Source organism: Peromyscus eremicus, chromosome 22 (genome assembly GCF_949786415.1).
Source record: "Peromyscus eremicus chromosome 22, PerEre_H2_v1, whole genome shotgun sequence".
Taxonomy (NCBI): Eukaryota; Metazoa; Chordata; class Mammalia; order Rodentia; family Cricetidae; genus Peromyscus; species Peromyscus eremicus.
The window spans coordinates 10,944,994-10,972,075 of NC_081437.1; the positions used below are offsets into that span (position 1 = coordinate 10,944,994).

The window sequence follows — 27,082 nt, forward strand, 5'->3', positions numbered from 1 at the left end:
ACCCAGCTAGTGTGGCCACATTAACATTCTCCAAAAGGGGACCGTTCTGAGAGTGAAAGACCAGCAAGCATGAATTGTGACTGTCACCGACAGTCTGACCACACGGCCACCCTAATCACTGGCCATTCTAATCACAGCTCTTTTTTTCTATTACACTGCACGAATACATAAAGCAGATTCTGGAAAACTCTTCTTCTGTGTTTTGAACTGTGAGGACACACAGGATGAATGCCGGAGGCAAGTTAGCACTCCTGGTTCCTCCTCTGCTCCGCAGGGCTGGAGCTGAGCACCAGACGACAATGGTCCTCTGTCATCTGGCGCCACTGTCTGGCCTTGTCAGTAAAGGTGCTAGAGGCCACCGCAGGGACATTTCTACTTCTGCCCTGTGCTTTTCTTCTGGCTCCTACAGCTCAGCTGCCAGTGGGTGGCTCCTCACTTGGGACTGGACAACACATGGTTGCCCACGCGCCAGCAGCTTTAGCCAGCAGCCCTGTAGCCAACCTCTCTGCCATCCAGCAGGCTGCCCCATGTCTTTATCTGTGAGGCCTGGGTCCCAGAAGATGCTGGAGGGAGCGTCCACTCCTGCCATTGACACTGAATTTTGGTTCTTCTGCATCCTAGTCAAGACTTGGTGTTAGACCTTGATGTTAGCTGCTGCTCTGGGTGTCTGAGTTTCTCAATGTGGATTTAAGGATGCTGAGCATTTGGGGATGTCCTTACTGTCCACTAGCAATTTTTTTTTCAATGCTGGTAATGGGGCTAGAACCCAGAGCCTTATGGAAGAGAGGGAACTGCTTTGCCTCTGAGCTATGCTCCAGCCCCCCACTCATGCTTCATGGCAAATAGTTTGTCCAGATGTTTTGTTTGTGTTTCTTCTGTTCATTTGGATCCTTTTCTTCTGTTTGGGTCTTTTCATTGGACTTAGGAGAAATTATTATTATTTATTTTTAGTGTGTATGTGGGGTGTGTGCATATACGAGTGTACACATGCCAAGACACATGCAGGGCTCAGAAGACAACTGGCAAGGGCCCCTCCCTCCTTCCACTGTGGACTCTGGGAATTGAACTCAGGTTGACGGGCCTTTTTTTAATTGTGTATGTGACTTAATGACTTTGGGCAACCCATGACACCCATGCTACAAGCAATGCCAAGGTTGGCACTGCTCACAGTGCCCTAAACTTCCGAGACTCCACTGCTGTGGGGTGTCTTTCTGTACACTGTGAATATATATGTTGCTCCCATTGGCTAATAAATAAAGCAGCTTTGGCCTATGGCAAGGCAGCTTAGAGGCAGGCGGGAAATCCAAGCAGAGAGAAAGAGAGAAGAAGGGCTGAGTCGGGGAGACACCAGCCTACCATCTAAGGAGCAGCATGTAATGGGACACAGGTAAAGCCATGGAACACGTGGCAATACATAGATTAGTAGAAATGGGTTGAATTATAAGAGCTAGCTAGCAAGAAGCTTGAGTCATAGGGCATATAATTTGTAATATTAAGCCTCTGAATGATTATTTTATAAGCGGCTGCGGGACCGCAGGTGGGAGAGATTTGTCCGGACCATGGGGCCGGGTGAGACCAGAGAAACTTCTGGCTGCACTCCACTCTCATCCAAATCATGTGGAACCATGTCATGAAGAGGGAAGAATGGTAGGATATTGGAAGTCCCTAAGTTCTGGAGAGATGGTTCAGTGGTTAAGTGCACTTGCTGTTCTCACAGAGGACCTGGGTTTAGTTCCCGGCACTCAACATGATGGCTCACAACTGTCTGTGACTCCAGTTCCAGGGGATCTGATGAGGACACCAGGTAGAACACATACATGCATGAAGGCAAAACATTTACACATTAAATGAACAAATGAATGAATAAATAAATAAATGATTTTTTTAAAGGCACACACTCATAATCCCACAAAAGGAAGCCCCGAACCCTGGAGTACTCTCACTCACGTGACCCACTGTCATTCTTGACAGGGTGTTTCTGGTCTGTACTATTGCTTTGCTTTTGAACAAAGCCCCCCTTTCTACTTTGCTGTTTCTGTCTTTATTTCAGTTCCTTGAAAAGGCTGAGAACCTGGAAACACCTGATCCAAACAACATCTCCTGATTAACTACCGTTTTTTGTCCCAGCGATGGGTCCAAGTATGGGCATGCAAGCCTCTCAGGGCCAGCACACACACACCTGGTTCTCACTTGGTGGCAGTTTGATCTCCTAGAGGCTCGGAGGGAACTACCTACGTCTAGTAGGATGATCGGAAGGATGCTGCTAACATGATAGAACCCACTCTGCAGCCTTCCCAGCAGATCCAATGCCTGCAGGGCCGGGGATGGGGCATGGTCCAAAGGCAACGCTGTGGGTAATCAACCCTCCTCAGCCACCAGGAGTAGAAAGTGTGTTAGTCACTTTTCTCGTTGCTGTCACAGAACACTGGACACAAGCCACATTCAGGGTGGTCTCCTTGCTTACACCTTTGGGCAATACCCTTTGGGTACCTTGTCACAGGAGCCTTTAACCTTCCTGGAGGTGTTTTTCTTTGCTTGTTTATTTTTTGTTGTTGTTTGTTTGTTTTCATTTTTTGTTTTATTTGTTTCTTCTTTGTATTTTTAAGATTTATTTGTTGTGTGTATAAGTGTTTGCCTGCAAGCGTGTATGTGCACCATGTGTATGTCTGGTACCATTAAAGGCCAGAAGAGGGCATCGTATCACCCGGAACTGGAGGTACAGACAGCTGTGAGCCACCATGTGGATACTAGGAACCAAACCTGGACCCTCTGCAAGAGTAGCAAGTGCTCTTAATGGCTGAGCCATCTCTCTAGGCCCACATTTTTAATTTTTTTTAATTACATTTTTATGTAGTGGGGGGAGGCGTGAACTTGGTTATCTCCTACCCTGTGGATCCCAGGGATCTAACTCAGGTCATCAGACTTTTTAAGCAAGCTCCCATACCCACTGGAACAACTCAACAGCCCTTAAGCTAGTGTTTAATTGGAGTCTCCATTACTCTTCATTACTAGCAACTATGAGCATCTTGACAGACTAGGAAAGAGAAGAGAAGAAAGAAAGGATGTGTGCTATACAGACCTTTGCCCTCTATCTTAATTTCTCTCCCTGTTGTCGTGATAAAACACCCCGACAAAGACAACTGATAGCAGAAAGGGATTTTGGGCTCACAGTTCTTGGTTCATTATGGTGGGTAAGTCACAGCAGCAGGAGGCAGCTGATCATAATGCATCAGAAGCAGAAAGCAATGAGTGCTTGTGCTCAGTACACTTTCTCCTTTTCTTTTCTTTTTTAAAAAAGATTTATTTATGTATTATGTACACAGAAGAGGGTGCCAGATCTCATTACAGATGGTTGTGAGCCGCCATGTGGGTGCTAGGAATTGAACTCAGGACCTCTGGAAGAACAGTCAGTGCTCTTAACCTCTGAGCCATCTCTCCAGCCCCACTTTCTCCTTTTCATACACTCCAGGGTGGCCCAGGGAACAGCGACACCCACAGTGGGTGTGTCTTCCCTAGTCAAGATAATCCCCAACAGATATTCAGTCTTAGTTTGATTTCTAGTGTTGTGATAAAGATCATGACCAAAAGCAACTTGGGAAGGAAAGGGTTTACTGGGCTTACACATCCTGATTATAGTCCATCTTGGAGGAATGTTAGGGCAGGAGCGCAAGGCAGGGTTCTAGAATCAAGAACTGTTAAAGAAGCCATAGAGCAATCTGCAGACTGGCTTGCTCTCCATGGCTGGTTATAAGTTGCCCCGGTCAGCCTTAGACTTCCTCAGTAGCCCAAACAGCCTTGAATTTTCTATCCCACCTCAGCTTCTAGTAGCTAGGCCGTTGCCACCAGGCCTGGCTTTCTGGCATTATTTTAAACCACTAATTTTGTGTCATAGCATCAATGGAAAACCATCACAGTCTAATCGTTGGAAAACCCAAAACAAGATGTCGGTGTAAGTTCTGCCAATAATATCTACAGAAGGCCATGAACTTGGAGTGGAGTCCAATATTTGGCCCAATACACCAAGCCAATGTAGGTAGAGTTTGAAGGCAGGACCTGGGATTTGTTGGCTTTGGGAGGTCTTGAAATGGATTAAGCAGCTGTCTATTATTGTGTGTGTGTGTGTGTGTGCAAGCAGCCTTGCTTTACAAATACCTTAGATTTCAATGCTGGTTGCCATTCTCAAAACCTTCTCTGTTCTTGGAACTGTTTCATTTATGAATTGTTTTGTTTTCCTTCCTTATTCAAATAAACTCTGTTTGCTATAATAGGCCTAAAGAATTCTTCCTTTCGGCGACACAATTATATCAATAATTATATATGGAAGGCATGGACCCAGCTCCTAAAGATCAAGCTTGTCAGACCAGATTTGCTATGTGTCATTCATGAGAGGCCTCGATGCAAGGTGATTCCCCCAGAAAACGCACAGACTCTCTTAAAATGGAAAGTCCGTATTGCCAGCCAGTGACTGCATGGGGGACCTGCCCAAATCATGCAGCCCCAACACCCACTGTGCTTTGCCTTTTCTGCACAAACACATACTACATCCAGGTTAATACTTCAGTTAGCAAGAACAGTTAGTGAGAAGTGTAACTACAGAAGCCAAAAAGCAAGGTTCGTACCTTGAGGGACTTTCCCAGAACTGTGGACTAGGTCTTTGATGGATTGGGTCTCTGTTCCCATTTTGGGACCTACATGCTGGGTTCTAAGATCAGAATGGTGCTTCCAACATGGTGTCAGTTGTGCTAAGGTCTCGGGTCCTGTTAGAGTATACCTAAAACAAAATGACACTGAATGGCCATGGAAACTCCCACATCTTCAGTTAACCCCCAATTTAATGACATGCAGTCATAACCATTTCACTCGCTCCTGATGCATCGGGTCAGTGAGTTGAACTGCATTCTGCAAGGCAGATCAGCCAGCTCCCCTGGGGTCATCTAAGCAGAGCTAACACAGCTGGCCCTTGGCCACTTCCTCTCATTCAGCCTCTCATCCTCGAGGATGCTAGCCCAGACTTCTGCACAAGGGGGCAGCAGTGTGCCAGATGACACCTAGGCAGTTACAAATCTCTGGACTCAGCCTCAGAAATCCCAATTTATAGCCGGCTACCTTCTTTGCAGCTGGCCTGAAGTTGGGGACAGTCTTAGGGGGCTGAGCCCTCAGCCTGTGGGGTCTGATGCTGTCTCCATGCAGATAAGAATGGATTTGATGTCCAGCAGGCACTCCTGCAGTCTGATTGCTTGTGTGCGGGTTGGGAGAAACACCCCACACATTTAGGACTACAGAATTGAACTGTGTTACAAGAGTACAATAGAAGACTCTGAGTTTGGCTTGCTTTTCCTCCCTATTCCCCAGCATAGTTCATGAGGTATTCCTTTTATCCACAGGAAGCTATTTGTTCTTACGTATTTGATGAGTATATGAAAGGGGGTATGGAGAGAGAAAGGGAGACAGAAAGACCAAGGGGATGGAAGCGACTGATACACTAGCTCAGTCTATTGATCAGCGGGTTATCCACAGCCATGTTCAGCCAAACCTAGTGAGTATCTAAAGCTCTGTGTGACTTGGCTCACGCAATCCAGGGGGTGGAGCAAGACCCCACCCAGGGAGCAGGAATGCCTCGATAGGCTAGGAGCTCAGAGTAGATGCTGTTTTCTTCTGATTCCACACCACAGATGAGCTCCTGTATAGAGGGAAGAGGTGGCAACTTGAGAACAGCCTGATGTTTGATCTTGATTATTAACTTGATGGGATTTACAGTCACCATGGAAACAAGCTTCCCAGCATGTCTGTGAGGGAGTTTCTAGTTAATTGGGCTGGGAAGGCTCACACTAAAATGTGGATGGCACTAGTCTGAGCTGGGGTTTCAGATTGAATAAAAAGGGGAAGAGGAGCCGGGCGGTGGTGGTGCATGCCTTTAATTTCAGCACTCAGGAGGCAGAGCCAGGCGGATCTCTGTGAGTTCGAGGCCAGCCTGGTCTACAGAGTGAGATCCAGGACAGGCACCAAAACTACACAGAGAAACCCTGTCTCAAAAAGGGGGGTGGGGAGGGGGAAGAGTAGCAGCACTGGTTTCCCTTCACTTCCTGACTGTTGACACAACATGACCGGCTGCTTCCAGCTCTTGTCACTGTACCATCCCCACCATGAGGGACTGTACCCTCAAACTTGGAGCCAAAATAGATCCCTTGTGTTCCCACAGTAAGCAAAGTAACTAATACAAGCAGGTAAGATCCAGAAACTAGAATCGATCAACGATCAATACCCAGAAGGTCCCAGTCAATCAAGAACTAATCAATGCCAGAACACGTGGGTAAGAGGAGAGTTGTTGGTTTTTTGATGCAGAAGCCATCCAGATAACGAAGAGGCTTGCCCATGGTACCCTAGAATAGTGTATTATCTACACAGTCCAAAACAGAGGGCATCTTGATGGTGATTATATAACTATCTTAGCCTGAATTTAGAATATTCTTATCCCAAAATTCTTTTTTTTTTTTTTTTTTCCAAGACAGGGTTTCTCTATATAGTTTTGGTGCCTGTCCTGGATCTCCCTCTGTAGACCAGGCTGGCCTCAAACTCACAGAGATCCTCCTGGCTCTGCCTCCCAAGTGCTGGGATTAAAGGTATGTACCCCCACCGCCCAGCTCTCCCAAAATTCTACTTATGGCCTGCCTCACTTATTCACATTATTTGATTGCATCAATTAAAATCCAGGGTAACTGCATTCTGTCCTTTGTAGTATGTAACAGAACATCTGCTGGTTTCACGGGAGCCCCTCCACCGATACCTACCTATTCATCCACCCATCTACCCATCCCTCCCTCCTTTAACAATACTCAAAGCGAACCTAACACATCATAGGTCCCCTCTGCCCTCTCTTTGTTTACACCCCCTCTGATTACTTGTAGACAGGGAAACAGAAAGAAGGTAGTTGGAGTTATTTAGGTACCAAAGAATACTCTAGAAGGAAACATGTAGCTAAAACGTGCTAAATAAACAACTGAAAAGATAAAGGCGGAGAAAGGGGGAAGGGTGGTCGAGAGGACACAGGAAAGTCCCTGCCAGGTGGGTGAGACGCTGAGTATCTGTCTGGGTTTTGACTTACCCCGGGGGAGCTTTTAATTCTGGGAAGTGGAGAAGCTGCCCGTGTTAGGCTGCAGACAGGGGCAGGTGGCCATGAGCACCACAGAGGGAGATTCGTCTAGTCCAGTGGTTCTCAACCTTCCTAATGCCCAGATACATTTCCTCATGTTGTGCTGACCCCCCCCCAACCATACAATCACTTTTGTTGCTATTTCCTAACTGCGATTCTGCTACTGTTATGAATCGTTAATGTAAATATCTGATCTGCAGGATATCTGATTTGTGACCCCCTGTGAAAGAGTTGTTGGGCCCCCAAAGGCGTGACCCACAGGTTGAGAACTGCTGTTTTCTTCTGTAGTCTGCTTTTTGGTGTCAGGGGCCTGAGACAGTTTCTTCTCCCTCACTCACTAGTTTCTATCGTTCACTCCCTTCCAACTTTTCCAAGAATTCTGAGTCCTGAAGGGAGAGGGAAAGGCAGGTGGTCATACCCCACCCCCCACAAACCCCACTTTCACCCCCATCCTTATTTTCACACTTAGATCCAGGTCCGCCCTAGGACAGCCTGGGCTGAAGAGCCTCTAGTCTGACAGACTAGAACACCCAGGGCCATCTTCACCTGCAAAATTCTTCATACATATGTGGTTTAAGACATGCAAGGGTGGGGATTGTGGGTTTATGGTGGCGCCGGTCCTCGATCCCAGCACTGAGGCGGGAGGACAGAGTTTGAGGCTAGCCTGAGCTACATAGCAAGTGGGCCAACATCCTGGATTACAAAGTGATTCCTCGTTTCAATAACAACACCCAAACAGAACATGCAAGGGAGCTGGGGGATAGAGAACTCAGTGGGCAGAGCTTGCCTAGCAAACTAAAGACCCTGGTTCGATTCCCAGTGGAGGAGACAAAGAGCTCAGAACAGCGTCGGGCACCTCATTCCTACCCACAACTACTCGGTGCTGAGGCTGCTTCAGCGGGACCCGGCCTCGGCTGCAAAGCAGGGTGCACCGGCCTTGACCTCAGGGCTCCGGAGGAGACCGATGCCGGCGTGAATTGCCTCCAGTGATGGTCTCCGTGCGCTCACTGTCGCCCTCAGCGCACCTTGTGTTCAAAGCCTCGGGTTTTCAAACCTTTATTCTCCCTATCACAATACTTCTTTAGGGGAGGGGGTCCTTAGGAAAACGGAAAGTCCGGCATCCTGCATCTTACACGGGGCGAGCATGCACCAGAATCCCTCTTCGGACCGGGGCAACTAGGTGCCCGGAGGAGGACGCTGGCCAGATCCTAGGAGGCAGGTCTGGAGGGCCCGCCCTCTTCGGTGAGCAGAGGCAGGGATGTTCAGGGCATGAGGGCTCAGACCCAAGAGCCACACCGCGGGATGGCAGGGGGGGTTGCTCTGCTCTTTGACCTCCGGGAGGTTAATTAATGAGGTGGCCCACAGGACGCTGGGCAGACTGACCTCTCCAACTGCCCGATTGCCTGGCGACTCGCGGTGGGCCGGAGAGTCCTGCCTGCCGACCATGGAGCGCCGCCGCGTGAGAGTGAAGTCTTGGGTGGAAGAGAATCGGGCCTCCTTCCAGCCCCCGGTTTGCAACAAGCTGATGTGAGTCTCCAGCACCCCGGTGACTTCTACCCACTCCTTTTCTTATTCATCTTCCCCCTCCTCCTCCTACCCCTCCTACCCCTCCCTCAACCCTCCCCTCCCCCTCCACCCTTCTTGCCTGGTGCTTTCAGGGGAGGGTGCGGACTGGCTCTTTCAGGTTTCACTACCTCAGTCTGTTCCTCTTTCCGGAGACCACAGCACAGCCGGTGGCCTTGACTTCTGAGACCTGCTTGAGTGCCTCTGAGGCTGTGAGAGATGAGGCAGGATGTGACATCCCTTCCATGGCTGAAAGCAACCATACACCCCTTGGGAAAAGCATGGTTTTCAATGCCCCAGACTAGAACTCAGGACCTGGAGACAGCTGAACCACACACCTCAACACTGGCAAACCCTGAAGCCATGATTGTATGGTGTGTGTGTGTGTGTGTGTGTGTGTGTGTGTGTGTGTGTGTCTCCATAGCCCAGGCTGGCCTTAACTCGCTATGTAGCTAAGGGTGGGTTTGAACTCTCAATCTGCATGCTTCCACTTCCCAAGTGCTAGAATTATACATGTATACCACCACACCTTCTTTCTGAGGTGCTGGGGGTGGAACTTGGGGCCTCTCGAATACTAGGCAAGCACTTTTCCAAACTGAGCTACATCCCTAGCCATGAGGGTTCTTGATTCAGGGCTCCAGGCCACACAGGAAAACACCAGACCCTCCCAGGCCTCCTCTACCTACAGCAGGGACTGACCTGTTCAGGCTGCCTTTCATCTCAGACTTCCCCTCCACCACCTCCCTCCCTCTCCCTCATTTCCACAGCTTCTTGCAACACCACCCCAGACCCCAAAATCACCATATCTGTAGGTCTTTAAGTCATTTCCAATGGGGGGTGATGTCCTAACCCAGACAGCTGCAGCCACTTGACTCTGACGGGGAGATTAGGCCAAGTATATTCACATCATCTCATTGAATTCTCACAGTAGCCCCCACAGGGGTGGGATTTAATAAGTAACTTTCCCAAATGTCACAGAGCTAGCAAGGGACAGAGTCCACAACGCAAGCCCAGAAACAGTTTGACTACAAAGTCCATGCACACCCTTGGTCACTACGCAATACCCCCATGTCTGGCCTTCACGGCCCCTTGAAGCTGTTTCTCTTCCCTCTCTTCTGCCTCTGCCTTCTCCCGCAGCTTGGAGCTTTGTCATTTCTGCCTCTTTCCTGTCTGTAGTCTCTCATTCGCACTCCTCCAACTCCTCTTCCCCCTCTCGAGCCCAGGACCACAGCTCTGATCCTATCCATGCATCAGCCCGGTCAGTAGTGACTACCCTGCCCCCAGCCCTGCCCCCCAGCCTTCCAGCCCTCTAGAACTCCCCAGGTTAACCATCACAACCATCGGCCCTCCCCTTATTCAGTCAGCAGATATTTACTGAGCACCACGATGCTCTGGACTTTGGGGACAGGGCAGGAAGCAAACTGACAGAATGCCTTCCTGGTAGAACTGAGATTCTGTTGAGAGGGCATGTCAGTCGGTATGAACAAGTCTGTGGAGGTAACCTCCATCACTGGGACGGCTGGGTTTTCATGGTGCGTCTGTGCCATGCCTGGCTCTAGCTTCTGGCTGGCATCAGTGGCGTTCCTTGGTTTCAGATGCATGAACCCAGCGTCTATGTTCATCTTCACAGACCTTCCCCTGCTGTGAGTCTCCGTATCCACATTCCTGCTCATAAAACCTCACTCATATTGCATTGAGCAGATCATAAGGCAACTGGAATTGCCCCTCCCTCCTGGTCTGGACTTCTGTTTCCTCAAGGCCTTGTCTCTCTCTTGTGTCCCATCAAGACTGTCCCCCACTGCAACAATACGGGTTCAGACCTCAGGCAGGCTCTGAGGTTCACACCCAGCTCCCATACGCTATGGCTGTGTGATGTGAAGTTCGCCTTCCGAGGTCCTGGGGCTTAGGACTCCAACATAATAAGAATTTGGACCAGTCAGGGGATTCAACCTGTAACACCCCCAGAGAGATTTTGCATTCTGACTGGGGGAGGGGGTGTAATTATCAAATAAACTTGTTCAAGAGCTTTTTGTCTATATCTCACTAAAGTCTACTAATAAAAGGAAAAAAAAAAAAGTGGCTGAAGGGATGGGTCAGTGGGTAAAGGCACTTGCCCTCACAAGCCTAAAGGCCTGAGTTCAACCTCTAAGATCCATGTGATGGAAAGAGAGAATTGACTCTAAATAATTATCCTCTGACCTCCACATGTAAATTACAGCTTATGAGATCATCACTGGGAGAAGCTAAGGCAGGATCCTGGAGGCAGGAACTGGAGCAGAAGCTGTGGAGGGGTGCTGCTTGCTGGCACGCTCCCCCCTGGCTTGTTCAACCTGATCTCTTTCTTTTTTCTTTTCTTTTCTTTTCTTTTTTTTTTTTTTTTTAAGATTTATTTATTTATTATGTACACAGTGTTCTGTCTGCATGTCTGCCTGCACGCCAGAAGAGGGCACCAAATCTCATTTTATGGATGGTTGTGAGCCACCATGTGGTTGCTGGGAATTGAACTCAGGACCTCTGGAAGAGCAGCGAGTGCTCTTAACCTCTGAGCCATCTCTCCAGCCCTCAGCCTGCTTTCTTATACAACCCAGGGTCACCAGCCCTAGGGTGGTGCTGCCCCACAGTGAGCTGGGCCCTCCCCCATCAACCATCAATCACGTGTCTGGCTCATAGGCCAGTCTGGTGGGGGAATTTCCCAATTGAGGTTTTCTCTTCCCAAATAACATGAAACTATTCAGAACATAAATACATAATAACAATAAAAAAACCTATGAAATGAATTAAAGCTGCCTCTCCAGATGAGGGAGCTAAACCCCAATAACGTCAACTAACATGCCCAAGATTGCAATAAAGCCAAATTGATCTTAGGAGGCTGGCTCCAGTGCCTGTGTTTTTGAACACATCACACACACACACACACACACACACACACACACACACACAACACACACACACACACACACATCTGTTTCCCCTGGAGATGTCACAGTCTCCTGAGTCCCCTGAGTATGGTCCGCAGTGGTGGACAGTCTCACGAGCAGACAGGTGAGGGTTCCCCTCAGTTCTCCTGTCCTTGAGATCTTGAGTGTGGCCCGGGGCCATGAAGAGTGATGCTCTTCCATGCTGCTTCTTTGTGGGTCAGAAGGCACGGAGACACACAACCACACACGGTGACACTTAAATGCATGAGGAACAATCTGACCACGAAGGGGATCTGTTCTTCTCCCAGATGTGTGAACCAGGCCTCCCCCTGCCTCCACACGTCCCTGCTTTCCGCCGCTCACTCCCAGGAGTTGATTCAGATCCTGTTCTTGCCTCTTTCCTGCAGGCACCAAGAGCAGCTCAAAATCATGTTCGTCGGAGGCCCCAATACCAGGAAGGATTATCACATCGAGGAGGGTGAGGAGGTAGGTCGTGGATGCTCGCCCGTGCCATCAGGCTGCCACCTGTGGGGGAGCGGACACTTCTGCCCCAGGGCTAGAGAGAGTGGCCCAGAGAAAAGCAAATATGACTGCCACAGGAAAGGGAAATGACTGCCTTAGAATTGGGGTGCCCGCAGGTCTACCTTTGACTACCTTGTGCCCAGGGAACTCTATTGGGGAGGCCCTGTGTTTGACAGGCTCCTGTTGTGGGGTCTCCACGGTCGTGGACATGTGGTGGTCTATACGGATGGTTCCTCTCCTTTGGCCTCCCATATGAGCCACAGACTCTGAGGGATTCCATGGTACTCTGACCCCAGAAGCCAGGCTCTCCCTGTCCGTCACATAAGGAGCAAAGGGTCTAAGGACACAAGGACGAGGAGGGGGAATGTTGGGTGGAAAAGGTAACAAGGGAGCATGAGAAGTGTTGAAGAAGGAGTAGGAACAAGGTGGGCCCGCCTTACTTCTAGGGAGTACAGGTCCCGAGTTGCTAGCGGCTCCAATGATTCAGAGTCTGGAGAGTGAATTCTGTGCTTCTCCGCTCATGTACGGAAGCTACATTAAAAAAAAAAAAAAAGCAGAATTTAAGTGTGATGGTGCACACCTGTAATCCTAACACTCTGGAGGGGAGGCAAAGAGGACCGACCGAGAGTTCAAGGACAGCCGGGCCTGCAAAAAACTTGTTTGAAGAAGGGAAGGACGAAGAGGAGGAGGAGGAGGGAGGAGGAAGAGGAAGGAGAAGGAGAAGAAGAAGGAGGAGGAGGAGGAGGAGGAGGAAGAGGAAGGAGAAGGAGGAAGAGGAGGAGGAGGAGGAAGAGGAGGAGGAAGAGGAGGAAGAGGAGGAAGAGGAGGAGGAGGAGGAGGAGGAGGAGGAGGAGGAGGAGGAGAAGGAGGAGACAACCACTACTACCCCTCCCCGGAGACAGACCGATCCCAGATCCCCCAGTAGAGATCAGGATGTGGTGGGACAGGACCACTGTAAAGTGCCCCTTATTTTCTGGGAGACCTGGTTCTGGAGTTTGAGCCTCCACCGCCATCACCGGCATCCCGCACACCAACCCAGTTCTGTTCACCGTGAACCCTTGAGAACGCTCTGTCAGCAAATGCTGAGGGCCCAGGGTGTGTGTTGGGCACCAGACCCGCAGGCAGAGGGCGTCGGCCATGCAGTAGTGCTGCTTGAGCTGAGCAGAACCAGTTCCACGGACCTGGGCCTTCTCCCGGCCATTGAACACTTCTCTGCGAACTTTTCCTGTGATTAAAAACAAAAAAAAAAAGTGAAAATCTAAATCTACGGAGGAGAGGCCGACCATAGCTGAGAGTCTGTGGCAGTTGAGGCCCAGCCAGCCTTTCCCATTTGCCTCCGTCAGCCTCCTCCCCCCTCAACGGTTAGGTCTGCCCTCAGTGTCCACCCCGCCTGTGCCCTGTCTGTCTCCCTCCTTTGCCCAGCTCACCTCAGGGTCTCTCCATGCTGCTCAGGCGGGTGGGCGTTTGTGTCAGCTGGTTTTTATGTCAGCTTGACCCAAGTCAGAGTCATCAGAGAGGAGGGAGCCTTGACTGAAAAAGTACCTCCATAACCCTGTCTCGAAAAACCAAAAAATAAAGTACCCCCCATAAGATCTGGCAAGCCTGCTGGGCACTTTCTTAATTAGTGGGAGGGCCCAACCCACTGTGGGTGGTGCCATCCTGAGTTCTATAAGAAAGCAGGCTGAGGCCGGGTGGCAGTGGTGCATGCCTTTAATCCCAGCACTCGGGAGGCAGAGCCAGGCAGATCTCTGTGAGTTCGAGGCCAGCCTGGGCTACAGAGTGAGTTCCAGGAAAGGCGCAAAGCTACACAGAGAAACTCTGTCTCGAAAAACCAAAAAAAAAAAAAAAAAAGAAAGAAAGAAAGAAAGAAAGAAAGAAAGAAAGAAAAGAAAGAAAGCAGACTGAGCAAGCAAGGGGAAGCAAGCCAGTAAGCAGCACCCCTCCATGGCCTCTGCATCAGCTCCTGCCTCCAGGTTCCTGCCCTGTGTGAGTTCCTGTCCTGACTTCCTTCAGTGATGGACGGTGATGTGGAAGTATAAGCCAAACAAACCCTTTCCTCCCCCAGCTGCCTTGGTCATGCATGGTGTTTCATCACGGCAGTGATAGCCCTAAGTAAAACAGTGTCTATGAGTCCCCGGGGCCAGTCCATGTCTTGATTCATCTGGTGGCTCAGAGAAGTCTGGCTGGAGCTAGGCTTGTGATGTTTGGACCTGATGTTTGGCAGGAGGGCAGAGTTTGGTACCTTGCCAGTCCCTGGGCAGCCTCGGAGCAAAGCGGAGGGTCAGCATCCCCTCTGTCCATGCCTGTCTGCGGAGCCTGGGTCGCTCTGAGTGATGTTTAAAGCATATCTGGTAAGGGCTGAGCTGGATTTCCCTTCTTGCCTGAGCCCTGGTCTCTGCAACAGTTCTTAGGTGCCCTGGACCCACGCACCACTCACCCACTTCACGCTTTTTCTCGTGGTTGCCAAGAATAAGGACAATTGGCTGGGAAGGAGATGAGGTTCCTCTGCCTGTGGAAAAAGGCCATGTGCACAGAGCATGCACTTACCAGGTGTGGGTGCTTACCTGTTCCTGGCTCCCCCTGCCTGTGAGGTCCTTTCCAGGTCACAGAAGCAGACTCAATTTAATATCTGTGTGAGCAGGTACACTTAATCTCCCAGCTAGCCCCAGGTCTCAAACATCATTTACTTCCCAAGGAACACGCTTCCTTTTGGATTGCCCAGGGCTGTTGTTGATTTTTCTGCTGTCAGGGGTTTGTCCTCGGCTGCAGGCCAGGCCCGCCCTCATCACAGGGAAGGCCTCTGGGCTGGGGACAGGTCGGGAAAATTCCGCCTCTGCCTTCTAGTTTTGATCGATGGCTGGTAATACCTTGTAGTCAGTCTGGAAAGGGTTTGAATCTGGCTCCTTTCTCCCAAGTTTTCCTGATATTAGCAGGTCCTGGGGACACTGGCCTCTCCCCATAACCCTGAGACACCTCTTTCTTTCTCCTGTCATCTATCATGAAATGACCCAGGACTTATACTGCAAATTGATCTCTCTCTCTCTCTCTCTCTCTCTCTCTCTCTCATACAAGCTCAATTGCTTCCTATGAGAAAACCTAGTAGGTTTTTTCTGATTTGTATTAAATAACATATAACGTGCAAGTGTGTGTGTGTGTGTGTGTGTGTGTATGTGTTTGTGTGTGTGTGTGTGTGTGTATGTGTTTGTGTGTGTGTGTGTGTGTGTGTGTGTGTGCGCGCGCGCGCGCGCAAGTGTGTTTGTGGGGGATTAAACTCAGAGCCTCATACGCATTATATAATAAACATTCTGCCATGGAGCTCCATCTTCAATCATATGGCTTGTTTTTAATAATGAAAGCAAATACCATTCATTGTAGAAAATATAAAATATACAGAAAGAAAGCTTTGCCTCACTCATAACCACAAACACTGTCACCTACGTTATCTATGGGCTACTGTGTAATTAGAATCCTTTGGGATTAATTTTTTGTTTGCTTTGTTTTTTGAGGCAAGCTCTCACTCTATAGCCCAGGCTGACCTCAAACTCAACGCAATCCTTCTGCTAATTAGAGACATGAGTCACCACGTCCAGCTCATTAAGTACTGATTGAGGTTTTAGGACAGAATAGAAAACTTAGTAGGAGTCCCCTAGAGAAAGCCCGCCATCAACTCCATCCTCCTAGGCTCCCAACTTCCCCAGCCCAGTGCCAGAGCATCTCAATGGCTCCCAGAGTCACACACAGTCGCCCAACTTCAACTCCAGGACCCACCATCTTAGACCAGCTGCTTTGAACCTCAACTTTATTTTCTTCAGAATGGGGCTAATGATGATGTTGGGGTTATAAGAATTCTGACAAGTGTGAAAAAGCCCAGCCTAAGTTAAGGAGTATTTCTACTGTGGAGCCACTGATTCTCCAGCAAGCTCCTTATCCAGCCTTCTACATCCTACCTCCCAGCCAGGCACCTGCTGTTACATCCTGGGTACCCTGATGGTCACCTACATGTTCCAGATGTGACCCCTGAATGTCTCCAGCTTTCTTGTCTGTGGCCTGGACCAGGGGGTGCAGGGGCCCCAGAAGCTGTTCATAAGCCCTGAGGTCTGCAGGAAACTGTTCCAGTTTTCTGGTCAGAATTTAGGTCCTGAGCAGGAGTTAAGGATATAAAAGATGGATCAGGGAGGTCCCAAGCTCCTTGTTTTTCCACAGGTATTTTACCAGCTGGAGGGAGACATGGTCCTCCGAGTCCTGGAGCAAGGCAAACACCGGGATGTGGTCATTCGGCAGGGAGAGGTGAGGCTGACCCCAGGGGAAAGAAAGGCAAAGGCCCCATTCTCTGGGCTTCCTCTGAGCACAAACATTCCCTCAGGTTTCCTGGGTAGAGGCTGAGTGGAGAGTAGGGTCCAGGGTGGACAGGCAGAGTTTCCCTGCTGCCCTGTGGGTCACCCAGCATGCTGGGGGCACTGAGGTGACCTCAGGGTACAGCCTTGCTGGACTCCTGTTCTCCATCCGCACAGATATTCCTCCTGCCTGCCAGGGTGCCCCACTCCCCACAGAGGTTCGCCAACACCATGGGGCTGGTGATTGAGAGGAGGCGGCTGGAGAGCGAGCTGGATGGACTGAGGTAATTGCTCGTGCCTTGCAGGACTTGAGTGATCACAGGACTAACAATAGAGGGGCATAGTTCAAAACTATAGCAGGAAGGATCCATGATAGACTCAAGAGAGCACTTCCTGGCCACCAAGAGACTAGAGGGCTTGGCAACAGGAGATGATGGAGAACCTGGATTTGCTGGCTAACCAGAGAGAGGAAGTGGGTTTGGTCTTGAGGGAGGGGAGTACTCTCTGTGGTACACATGAAGACCCTGGCTGGAACTGGCATTTGTGTTTTCCAAAGGTCTGCTAGGAAGCTGGTGATGGGAAGGGTCGATGCAGACAGGGAATAAAGGAACCTAGAAAGCCACATGTCCTGGTATAGGCAAACACTGCTCCTTCTAGCAGCTTGGGCCTGCAGAAGTTATCCTTGGCCGGTGTCTCTACCCCAGATCACAAGAAGTATAAACATCTGGCTAGCAACAGCTATGTGCCAGGCACCAGCTAGGAGGTTCGCTGTTTATTTATTTACCCTATACTCCCCATGATGCTGGGGGGCTAGGTGCTGCTTTACCATCTGCTCTTTTTGAAGCTGCGGGGACTGAGAAGAAACTAGGCCTAGGTAAAATAACTTGCTAGACCCGGCATCACAGAGAACTACAAAGCCGGCATCCATGCTGGATCAGCAAGATGGAAGGGGAAAGTCAGACTCCATCCCACTTCCCTTGAACCCCTGCCTGCCCCCCATCAGTCTCTAGACCAGTGGTCCTCAACCCGTGGGTCTCAACCCCTTTGGAGGCTGAAAGACCCTTTCACAGGGGTCATCTAAGACTATTGGAAAAGCCGGGTGGTGGTGGTGCATGCCTTTAATCCCAGCACTTGGGAGGCAGAGGCAGGTGGATCTCTGTGAGTTTGAGGCCAAGCCAGAGCTACACAGAGAAACCCTGTCTCGGGAGAAAGAAAAAAAAAAGGGGGGAGGGGTGTTGCAGCATCAGGAAGGTTGAGAACCACTGGTCTAGACTATTACGCTCTGAAAGGAGGGAATCCCTCAAGCTCAGAGGACCAAAGATTTTTCCGGCAACCCTGTTTTGAATTTTCAAAGAAAACTTAAATTTCTCAATAAGTCACCAGAATCAGAACACTTTGTCTCAAATATCCTGTTATAATGGGCATCTTTAAACACTTGTTTTTCAATGAGTTGAAATCATACGTATTCCTTCTCAAAGTCTGGAAACATAAGAATTCAAAATGAACTAAATTAAAATGACCTGCCACCAGCAGGAGGATTTTATGGTTTGGGAATTTCATTTCATTCTTCTTTTTCACCCCCAAGAAAACAGATCCCAAAGCCCTTTGCCATTCTTCAGTTAGACATAAAGAAGTGACCTTTTTTTTGTTCACACCTCTCCCTCATAACCATGCAGTCTTGTTACATGCATGAGCTTAAGGTTTGCTTTGTTTGGTTTAAAAAGAAAAAGAATTGGTGTTAGAGCCAGTGAGAGGCTAGCACAACACCAAGGTGCTTGCTGCCAAGCCTGAGTTTGATTCCCGAGATCCACATGGTGGAAGATGTAAATTTCTGAAAGTTGTTCATAAAATCCTCTTCTGACCTCCACAACCCATCCCGCGGTGTGCACACATGCCTCACCCCACCCCCAATAAATAAAGAAAAAAAATTCCTGAGGCACTGCAGACTTCTAGAATTTACGCAGTTTGCCTAACTGAAGCCACATGCCCATTGAAAAAGTTCACGAGTATTTCTCATACTGTTAAAAAGTTCCTAAAAAAAAAAAAATATATATATATATATATATATATATATATATATATATATATATATATGCTGCTAATGGCTGAACCATATGTCTACAGCATAATGGCCCATTGAATAGGCAGATTGCTGGCCTGAATTCTAAAAGGAGTCTCTCTGAGGTGCTTTATGAAGGAGACTCCGGTGAGTTATTGGTGTCCTCAATAACATTTTACAGCAAATTCAATAACGCATTTCATCTGGCTGCTTTTGACCTTTAATAAAAGCCAGGGACTCAACATTAAAATGCCACCCCGAAGGCCCTTCCTAAGGGCACTGCAGCTCCGCAATGAAGCTTTCTGGTGGCCAGTTCCGTCTCGGGGTAGAACCTGGGTGGGTGCATGGTGTGTCTCTAGCCTGTCTCTCCCCGTAGGGCTGGTGAGAGTTGGAAAGCAGACACAGAACTGGCCTGGTCTGGAGCTGGTTCAGGGACTGGGCATTTTGGTGACAGTAGCTCCTAGCACCTGCCTTGTGCTACCTGCCTAAGGGGCCAGTGGCACCGCACAGCTCTGCCTGCCCAGGTGTTCCCTGGCTGCCGGGATGTGGGTGGTTGCAGGGGTGACTGAAGACTATGTAAGTGTGTGTGTGTGTGTGTGTGTGTGTGTGTGTGTGTGTTTGTGTGTGTGTGTGTGTGTGTGTGTGTGTGCGTGCCAGAGAAAGCCAGAGCTGTGCACAAGTTCTATGGTGCAGAGGTGACCTCCGACCTCTGAAACAGAAGAATCCTTCCTTCATGGGGGGGTTGATGCATGCGTGTGTGCATGCGCCGCATTGGCTGTTCAGCATATGATAACCCAGAGCCCAAAGAACAAACTTCAAGCTGCCCCGAGACTTGGGCTCAGCTTCGTCTTCCTTTTGCTAAATACAAACACACTTGGAATGACTGTTCTCCAAGCTTCTGTGTTGAGGGCAGCCTGCTCAGCCACGTTTAGGCTGTGTGACCCCTCCCGAGTCCTTCTGCTTCCGGGCCAGAGTTCCACCTGCCTCACACATGCCCCGTATAAGTGTGATCCCTGGGCTGTGCCAACAGATGTGACAAAGCCATATAGCTATGCAGTGCCTGGGCTCAGAGAGGGACCCTTAGCCAGAGCCCAGCCTAGACCGAGCTGCCCCAAAGCTGCCCAGATGGAGAGTGGGTTACCTTGACCTCGATTTTGACAGGTACTATGTTGGGGACACTGTAAACGTCCTCTTCGAGAAATGGTTCTACTGTGAGGACCTTGGAACGCAGTTGGCCCCCATCATCCAAGAGTAAGTCACCAGCTTGGCCCCACCCCCTCACCCCCACTGTCCTTCAGTTCTGCAGCGCCCACTGGCCTGGACCCATCAGGCTTGAGAGTTAGAGAGTCTCTCACCTCGGGGGATGGGATGAAATGCCCTGCAGGGTTGGGAGGGAAGGTGTGATGGGTGATCAAGTCATGTGAGGGTCTGTGAATGTGTACTGGCTCTTGGGTATGGTGTATGCCTCCCTGGCCTCTTAACAGGAATGCTGCCATTGCCTCTCCTGTCTGTCTGTCTGTCCCTGCAGGTTCTTCCGCTCTGAGCAGTACCGAACAGGAAAGCCTGACCCTGGTGAGGCCTCTGACAGTCACATTTTCCTTCCCTTTCTCCCTCTCTCCCTCCCTGTAGTGGGATGGGTCTTGACCCAGGGACCCAGGAGGCTCTTCCTGAGTCCTCTGCCCAGGACTTAAAGTTCTGAGTAAACGACACCAAGCAGCAACCCCATATGGCTGTTCAAGCATTAGGCTGCACACAAGACCCCTAACTGCTATTGAGTTAGGGCTCCTGGGACCCGGCTCTACTGGGGCTAGGTGGGCTGAGCCTGGAGGTCTCCGCTCATCACTGTGTCGCTGGCACAGACCAGCTGCTCAAGGAGGCGCCATTCCCGATGAATACTCGATCTGTCATGGAGCCCATGTCACTGAAGGCATGGCTAGATGGCCACTCCGGGGAGCTTCAGGCAGGCACATCCCTCAGCCTGTTTGGGGACACCTATGAGACCCAGGTAATACAGCTCAGGGCACTGAGCAGCCATCCATCTGTCATCTGGGAAGTGGGGAGTGTGTGTGTGTGTGTGTGTGTGTGTGTGTGTGTGTGTGAGAGAGAGAGAGAGAGAGAGAGAGAGAGAGAGAGAGAGAGAGAGAGAGAGAGAGAGGGACTTCAGAGGCTTGAGAATGGCCTTCCTGTTCCTTCTCTGTCTCTGAGAGAACGGTGTGACTGGAATTCTCTGGTAGCTTTATGGTCCCATGGACACTTTACTTTAGAGTGGGAGGTTCTTTGCCCATTGTTAGCTTCCTGGGTGCCTGCCATTTACCTACCTCTGGGCTCTTGGCTCACAGGAGCTTGGAAACTCAAGGGAAAAGTTATATGGTAGAGGGCTGGGCAACAATGTGTAGAGACCCTAAAAGCTGGCCGTTTATGGACTATTGCTGCTGCCTCAGGCTTTGGTAAGAACAAGACATTTGCTATGGACAAATTCACCCACCGCTGCCCATCATGTGACCGCTTATTTCCTAGAGAAACCACAGGAAATCCTAGAAGAAAGGGAAAAAGTCAAGGAAGGCTCCTGGAGGAGGTGGTGTGCATATAGAATTTTTTAATTAAAAAAAATGTAGGTTTATTTATTTTATGTTTGTGTGTATTGGCTTGCATGTGTGTAAGCACATGCCTGGTGCCTGTGGAGGCCAGAAGAGGGTGTTGGACCCTCTGGAATCGGAGTTACAGATGCTTATGAACGACCATGAGGGTCCTTTGTGAGAACAAGTGCTCTTAACCACTGAGCCATCTCTCCAGCCCCCAAGTAGAATTGTGAAGCAGGTGTAAAGGTTCGCAGGAGGAAGGAAGGGAGGTGATGGGACATTCTCAGGAAGGGAGAAACGTAAAGTCACAAGGGACTGAAACAGCCTTGCCCTGCAAGCCGCTGAGGCTGGCCAGAGCTCGGTGGGGAAGCAGGGATGACAACTGGACTACTAACTGTTCCTGGAACTCTGCTGAGCTGCACTGAGGGAGGGAGGGGACATGTCCCAGAGACAGTAGGGCTTCACCCGGGTGTTGAGTGAGGAGGCTAGAGTGGCATTTCAAAGCTGTCATCCTTCCTTCCTGAGGCTGGGTCAGAGGACAAGGTGTAACAGGGAGACCACCAAGGATGCTGGTAGTCACATGTGCGGTAACTCGCCAATGGCACCGCCTATATGGTTAGAGCTAGTGAGACCCCGGGTCAGCAAGATGGCTCACTGCATACAAGTACTTACTATGCAGGCCTTTGATCATCGGAACCCGCACAGAGGTGGGAAGAGAGAACTGATTCTGTAGGTCATCCTCTGATTGACAATACATGTGTGCCCACACATCCATGTCACATGCTCACACATGCTGGTGATGATGATGATGATGGTGGTGGTGATGATGATGATGATGATGATGATGACAATGAGGAGGAAAACGAAGAGGAGGAGGAGGAGGAGGAAGAGGAGAAGGAAGAAAAATCTCACTCCAGGACAGGAGGCCCACGGAGTATAGGCTTGGACCACTTTTTTCAGAGCCAGGGACACCCAAAGCTTATGTAAGGCTGTGATAAAGGCACACCAAGCCCGAAGCCCCTTCTGCCCATCACAGCTGTGGCAATGGCGTCCTCCCACCCCCTGTCTACCTGCTCTAGTTTACCGTAGCAAATATCAATTAACCCCTAGGACAGCCAGCAGGGGCACCAGCCCTCCGTGGCCATGAGGCCGGTAGACCTCAGCCTCTCTCTTTTCTTTCTCAAGTCAGACTCTGAACACCTCACAGGAAGGGTGGAGGAAAGCTGGGGAGCTGGGGTGAGTGTGTCTGAACGTGAGCAGGTGACATGCGTGAGGAGGAGCCGCAGAGGCCCCTGTGTGTGGTCATGACTGCGAATAATGAGCAGGCAGCACCTGCTGCCAGGCGGGAGGCAGAGGCCCTCCTTTCTGATCCCTGACAAGCAAAGGCTTGTCGTGTGTGACACTGTAGCACTGTCCAGTCTTGCCCCTTGAAGGTCATAGCGGTTGAGAGCCAGGGTCGGGATGATCTCCTGAATGGGGCAGGATCCCCCCGACCCCCCAAAGTCTGCTTTGTCTCCCACCAGGTCATCGCCCATGGACAAGGTAGCAGCAAAGGCCCAAGAAAGGATGTGGACGTGTGGCTGTGGCAGCTGGCAAGTGGGATCTCAGGACAGGGTGGCACGACTTCCTGTCCATGGAGATTGGGTTGTTCCTGGGCCTCAGGTTCCCACAGGGGGCCATACTGTCAGAGCCTTCTGGCAAGGGGGACTCAGGACGTTAAAGCGGGTGTTGAGGTCCGTCAGTTTCCCCCGACTCTTTTGTTGTTCTGTTTGGTTTTGGGGTGTTGGGGGTGGAACCCAGGGCCTCCTGCAAGGTGAGAGCTCTGCCATTGAACCCCCAACACACACACACACACACACACTCACACACACACAAACACATACACACATACACATACACACACACACACACACACACACACACACACTTTTCTTATTTTGAGACAGGGTTTCGCTGAGTCACTCAGGCTGGCCTTGAACACAGTCTCACAGGCCTCCATTTGACTCTGCTGCTCTTCCACAGGAGGGCTCTTCTACGGTGACAATGGGTGGACAGCGTGTGGTCCTGGCCCCAGACGACAGCCTGCTGGTGCCCGCTGGAACCTTGTGAGTACCATGCCAGGACTTTCTGAAACTGTGGAACTGACCCCCGTTCCCTGGGATCTTCAGGCTCCGCCCTTGCCTGACTCTTGCCTACCTGTGTCTCCACAGATACATGTGGGAGCGAGCACAAGGCTCAGTGGCCTTGTCTGTGACACAGGACCCTGCCTGTAAGAGACCACTGGGGTGACCCTCGTGTGTGGGCCCCAAGCAGTCACAGGGTGCCTGAGTGCTGTCTCGGCGGCTGCCTTAGCCTCCTTGCATCTTTGTGGACGTCACCAAGCACCTCGGCCTGCCCTTGGCTCGGTTGTGGCTTTTCACTGTCGTGTACCCTCCTGCCATCCCCCGTCCAGGGTATCAGACTCCTAGGGCACCGGTAGCTCCCCTCTCTCCTAACAGCCATAGCCCTACGCTGTTCAGCTCGATGTGTATTGTCCCCACAGACCCACCAGCCTGCCACTGAGACATCTCTCAATAAAGGCATCCTAGTGAACGAGTGCTTGTAGGTTGTAGGTGGCAGAGCCTGTGTGTGCCTGGGGTGTGTTGCAGCTGGGGTTTAGGAACGCCAGTGACATTAGAGGGACTATTACTGTGTGTCATCACTGCTGGTGGATGGGCATTTCTCACTGTGTGTGCCACCCTGACCCACACATGAGCTGGGGCCTGCCGAGGTTGAATCGCTGAGTGCGTCTCGGTCTCTTTCCCCGTTCCCATTCATTCATTCATTGGTTAACATAACAGAACCAGGAAAACCCCACTCTGTTGAGTTTCTTTCTCTACCGCAGACGTCATTTATGCTAACTGTGGAAAATAGAAATCTTTAAAACACAATTCCCCGGTCCCAGAGTTAATGACTGGTCAGAACTTCTGCAGGCAGAGGTATGGGAAGTGGGACATCATGGGACATGCACAGTCTTCCTGGGCAGCCTAGGCTCAGTGAGGGACTTCATCGAGAGGCTGGTAGTACCGAGCCTGCATCTGAGCCTAGAGGCAGAAGTTCCTCTAGAAAAGGGAACTAGAACCCTTTCTTCCTACCCTAGTCTAGTGGCTCACGGCTCCGACACACTCTACTGGAGGGCAAAGAGGACCTGACTTGGCTGAGGGGTGTTCTGCCCCTGAGAGATACATCACCAGCCCCTGCCTTCCTACCCCAAACCTTTGCTGTAAGCAAAGAAGGATCACACTGGTGCCTCTAAATGTCCCCTGTCCAGGGTGGCCTGGTCCAAGCTTGGCTGCACCGGTGTGCTGCTGTGTGCCAGAGCTGGGAAGAGAAGAACGTGGCGTGTCTAGAGATGCTCTAGGGTCAGAACAGAGAAGGGGCGGGCTCCCTTTGTCAGCAAAGGACAGCCAGGCTTCCTCATTCTCTCCTCACGACTCTCCGTGAAGGTGACAGCACCTGATTTTACAGAGGACAATTTTATTAGAGTTTAAAAGAAAATCCCAAAGTGGGCAAGCTGTAAAACCCGGCAGCTTCCGTTCGAGTTGGGCCAGTGTGACTGGCAGCCAAGTGGCAGAGAGGAAGGGAAGGGAAGCTTCAGGGACGGCAGGGAAGCCAGGATGGTAGAGAGAGTATGCTTAGAGAGGTGAGGAAGAAGGAAGAAGAGCTATGCTGTTCCTGACGAAAAGACTTACACGGTAATCCGGCTGGAAAGCAGCCGTCCTAGGGTGTGGGAATTCTGGGAAGGAAATTGCATCATCTCACTAGAGGAACAATTGTCCCCCCTGTCCCTTTAGCATGGCTTAAGGTGTATCTACCTTCCTACAACATGGCCTCTTAGCCAAGGGATTGACCTGCCCAGCTGACTGCTAGATCTCTGCCCAGGCCAGAGAGAGTTTATTTTCTCGACCGGAAGGAAATAGTTTTCCCTTTACTGCTACAGTGACATTGATGATAGACTGAGTTCCTAGATGGGGACCTCAGGTCTCCAGGGTTCTGGGTCTTGAGTATGGCACCTAATCCCCTCTCCACAGTTCCCTCTGGGGTTTTAGTCCACTCTAGCCAGCCTGCTTGAATCATGCAGAAGGTCTCAGAGTTAGAGCAGGGCAGAAGTCCAGGAGGGAAGCATAGTGGAGGAGAAGAAAGAGAAAAAGCAGGCAGGGTGGAGGCAGGCTGAGAGACAACGGGATGTGTGTGTTTTGAAACCACTTGGCATGGTGTCTCTACCCACTTCCCTCTTCTGAAAACTCACCAGTGATCTCAGTGGAAAGCCAGATTAGCAGGAAGGGCTGTGGGCCACCTAAGCAGCCTCCGGGTTGCTTGTGTCCTGGCTGCCTTTCTGTCCAAACTGTCTTTTCCTCCATCTGCCCCCTCCCTTATTTTTCCACTTCACAGCCCTCCTGTCCTGATAGAACCACTCTTCAAGGCTGTCCCACCAAGGAGTAGAAGGCCAAGCCCAGGCAAGCCAACCTCAGCCTGAGACTGAACATTTCCAAGTCATCCACCTGCCCCTTAATGGAACAGTGGACACACTGTAGACACTGTTGTCCAGATGTCTACCCAGGTTTGTGCTCCACAGGATCAGAGCAGCTTGGGTGTTGGAGGGGGAACCACACTACCGTGGAATAATCCCTTTGTACACTGGGAAGATTTGTGACTGTGATTGGTTTAATAAACAAGCTGACTGGCCAATAGCTGAATAGAAGAAGGCTGGGAGGGAAAGCCAAACTGAGAATGCTGGGAAGGAGAAGGGAGGAGTCAGGAGTCACCAGCTAGACTCAGAATGAGTCGGACACACAAAATGGGATAGAGGTAAAAGCCACTAGCCTCGGGGCAGCACACAGATTAATAGAAATGGGTAAAGTTGTAAGAGCTAGTTAGTAACAAGCCTGAGCTATTGGCTGAGCATTTATAATTAATATAAGTTTCCACGTTGGTCATTTGGGAGCAGGTGGTTGGGACAGGAAAACTCCACCTACACCACATGTCATCGCCTCTATCCCCACCTTCTGGAAACCTTTCTGTCAACACCTCTCTCTGAGCCCCATCTCTACAACCAACTGCTGTTTCAGCCCAACCTAATGTAATGTCTAGATACCCCAGTCTACATTGCTGGTTTGCCCACCTAGAACAGGCACAGGACTGCCTTTGAGTAGTGCCTGGGGAGGGTGTGGACCCAGCTCCCAGCCGGTCCTGGAGCCTTCCTGTGGTTCTCACGATATGCTCAGGCTCTCACTGAGCTTGCCAGCACCCCCCACCCCTCCACAGAGTCTACCAGCCCTGCTGCTGCCTACCCCAGCTTCCCCAGGCCTGCCTTCTCTAAAGGGCCCTTGCCCCCCTGAGGTGGACCTTAGGCTGCCACCACCATTCCTGGGGAAAGTAGGGCACCCTTGGTCTGGCCCGGTGTACCTTTCTCTGGTCATGCTCCTCCATTTGTGGAATGGAAACCATGACCAGCTATAGGACGGAAGATGGAAATAAGCCAACACCAGAGCACCAAGGAGGAAGGTACCTCTGGGGGAGCAGGAAGGGAACAAGAGGGGAGGAAGAATGGAGAACCCTCTGCTCCCTACAATAAGAAGAGCAGCAGTCCAGGGTTTTGAGGTGAACTGGAGACATTGGGGCTCTAACTCATGCTGTGTGGACATGGACCAGCACTTTATAGCCTCTCTCTTTCTCCCAGTATGACCTGCTCCCATCTGGAGCACAACACAGCAGTATCTATTGCTTTCCTCCCAGGATTCCTGTATAGGGGGTGAGTGGAGCAGGAAAGCGAGGGGCCGGGAGTCATTAATTCATCCAGCATTTACTGGGCCTCCCACAGGCCACACATAGCTAGAGGCTGTGTGTAGAGCATTGTGCTCTGACCTTAGGCTGTGATTCCTGGCACAGGCCTGCACACAGACCCTAGCAAAGAGCAC

At 50.5% G+C, this 27,082-nt stretch overlaps 1 protein-coding gene across 1 annotated transcript; it reads left to right on the forward strand.

The window, feature by feature from the left end:
- Positions 1 to 8,466: 8,466 nt before the first annotated feature.
- Haao (3-hydroxyanthranilate 3,4-dioxygenase) lies at positions 8,467 to 23,655 on the forward strand. The gene is made up of 10 exons (XM_059248577.1): positions 8,467 to 8,677; positions 12,039 to 12,117; positions 16,357 to 16,440; positions 16,665 to 16,771; positions 19,708 to 19,797; positions 20,075 to 20,118; positions 20,406 to 20,551; positions 22,649 to 22,717; positions 23,148 to 23,230; positions 23,336 to 23,655. Exons 1-10 carry the CDS (start codon positions 8,595 to 8,597, stop codon positions 23,412 to 23,414), a joined length of 864 nt encoding a protein of 287 aa, XP_059104560.1. The 5' UTR covers positions 8,467 to 8,594; the 3' UTR covers positions 23,415 to 23,655.
- Positions 23,656 to 27,082: the final 3,427 nt, after the last annotated feature.

Coding starts and splice junctions, on each gene's coding strand:
- Haao (XM_059248577.1), top strand. CDS start 8,595: ATGGAGCGCCGCCGCGTGAGAGTGAAGTCTTGGGTGGAAGAGAATCGG. Junction 20,119..20,405: donor AACAGGAAAGCCTGACCCTG/GTGAGGCCTCTG, acceptor TCGCTGGCACAG/ACCAGCTGCTCAAGGAGGCG. Junction 23,231..23,335: donor CTGGTGCCCGCTGGAACCTT/GTGAGTACCATG, acceptor GTGTCTCCACAG/ATACATGTGGGAGCGAGCAC.